Source organism: Rhincodon typus, chromosome 48, assembly GCF_021869965.1.
Source record: "Rhincodon typus isolate 14 chromosome 48, sRhiTyp1.1, whole genome shotgun sequence".
NCBI lineage: Eukaryota > Metazoa > Chordata > Chondrichthyes > Orectolobiformes > Rhincodontidae > Rhincodon > Rhincodon typus.
In genome coordinates, this window is record NC_063379.1 from 374,623 (window position 1) to 375,465 (window position 843).

The 843-nt window shown below is 39.3% G+C and overlaps 1 protein-coding gene across 1 annotated transcript in view; it reads right to left on the minus strand.

Moving 5' to 3' along the window:
- The window catches only part of LOC125487982 (probable G-protein coupled receptor 139), a 2,324-nt gene extending 1,871 nt beyond the window's left edge, over positions 1-453 (minus strand). Inside the window, exon 1 of the mRNA XM_048620728.1 lies at positions 387-453. Within this exon, the coding sequence (XP_048476685.1) occupies positions 387-453 (67 nt within the window). The remainder of the gene's footprint in view (positions 1-386) is intronic.
- Between the last annotated feature and the right edge of the window lie 390 nt (positions 454-843).

Sequence of the window (843 nt, forward strand, 5' to 3'; positions counted from 1 at the left end):
TCAATTCGACACTGGCAGATACTTCAAGTGAGAATGTGGTCAAAGGGATCAGATATCGAACTCCACTCAATGATCCACGCTCAATTCGTCGTTATTCTGAATTACACTGAAACTTTAACATTGAAAGTGTAATTTGTCTGCTTCATTAATGTAATAATTTGATCATTCACAAAGCCTGTGCGTTGGAAGTGCTGGTTTCTTAACAGTTGTGGATGTGGGGCATAAACACAAACATAATTCAAAATTATTAACTTAACCAAACAGTGTTAGTTTGTGTGCATTTATAAGGGTGAACATTCGATCAGCATGGAACATTGTGCATCACACAGTAATAGCAGAGAGCAGCTTCACAGATTCACGCAATTTCACTGATTATCATCACTTACCAGGAACTCCAATGACAGCAAGAATCATGTAATATATTTTCAGGACGTCATCAATTGGACAAGACATTTCCAATGTGTATTCTGTCTCAATCTGAGCTGCAGACAGTTTCTCTCGGAATTATACAATGATGAGTTCAATTCCCCAACCCTTTCATTTGTGGCCTGTGAGATCACCACTCCAACCCCTACCCCGGAGACATTGATGTTAAAAACATTTTCAACTTCGTGAAGAAACAGATGATGACAGCAAGTTAATTGGCTTTTTCTTGGGGGATTTTCTTTCACTACTGAAACTCAGTTATTCCATTCTATTCAAAAGAATTAAATCATCAACAAAACAGCATCAGCGTCCTTCCAGGAATGGTACTTCTCCTTCAGTATTGATCAGTCCCATCACCAGACCTCAGAGCGTTTCACTGATGTGCTTCACTCACATGGGCCATTGCGTCATTCCATT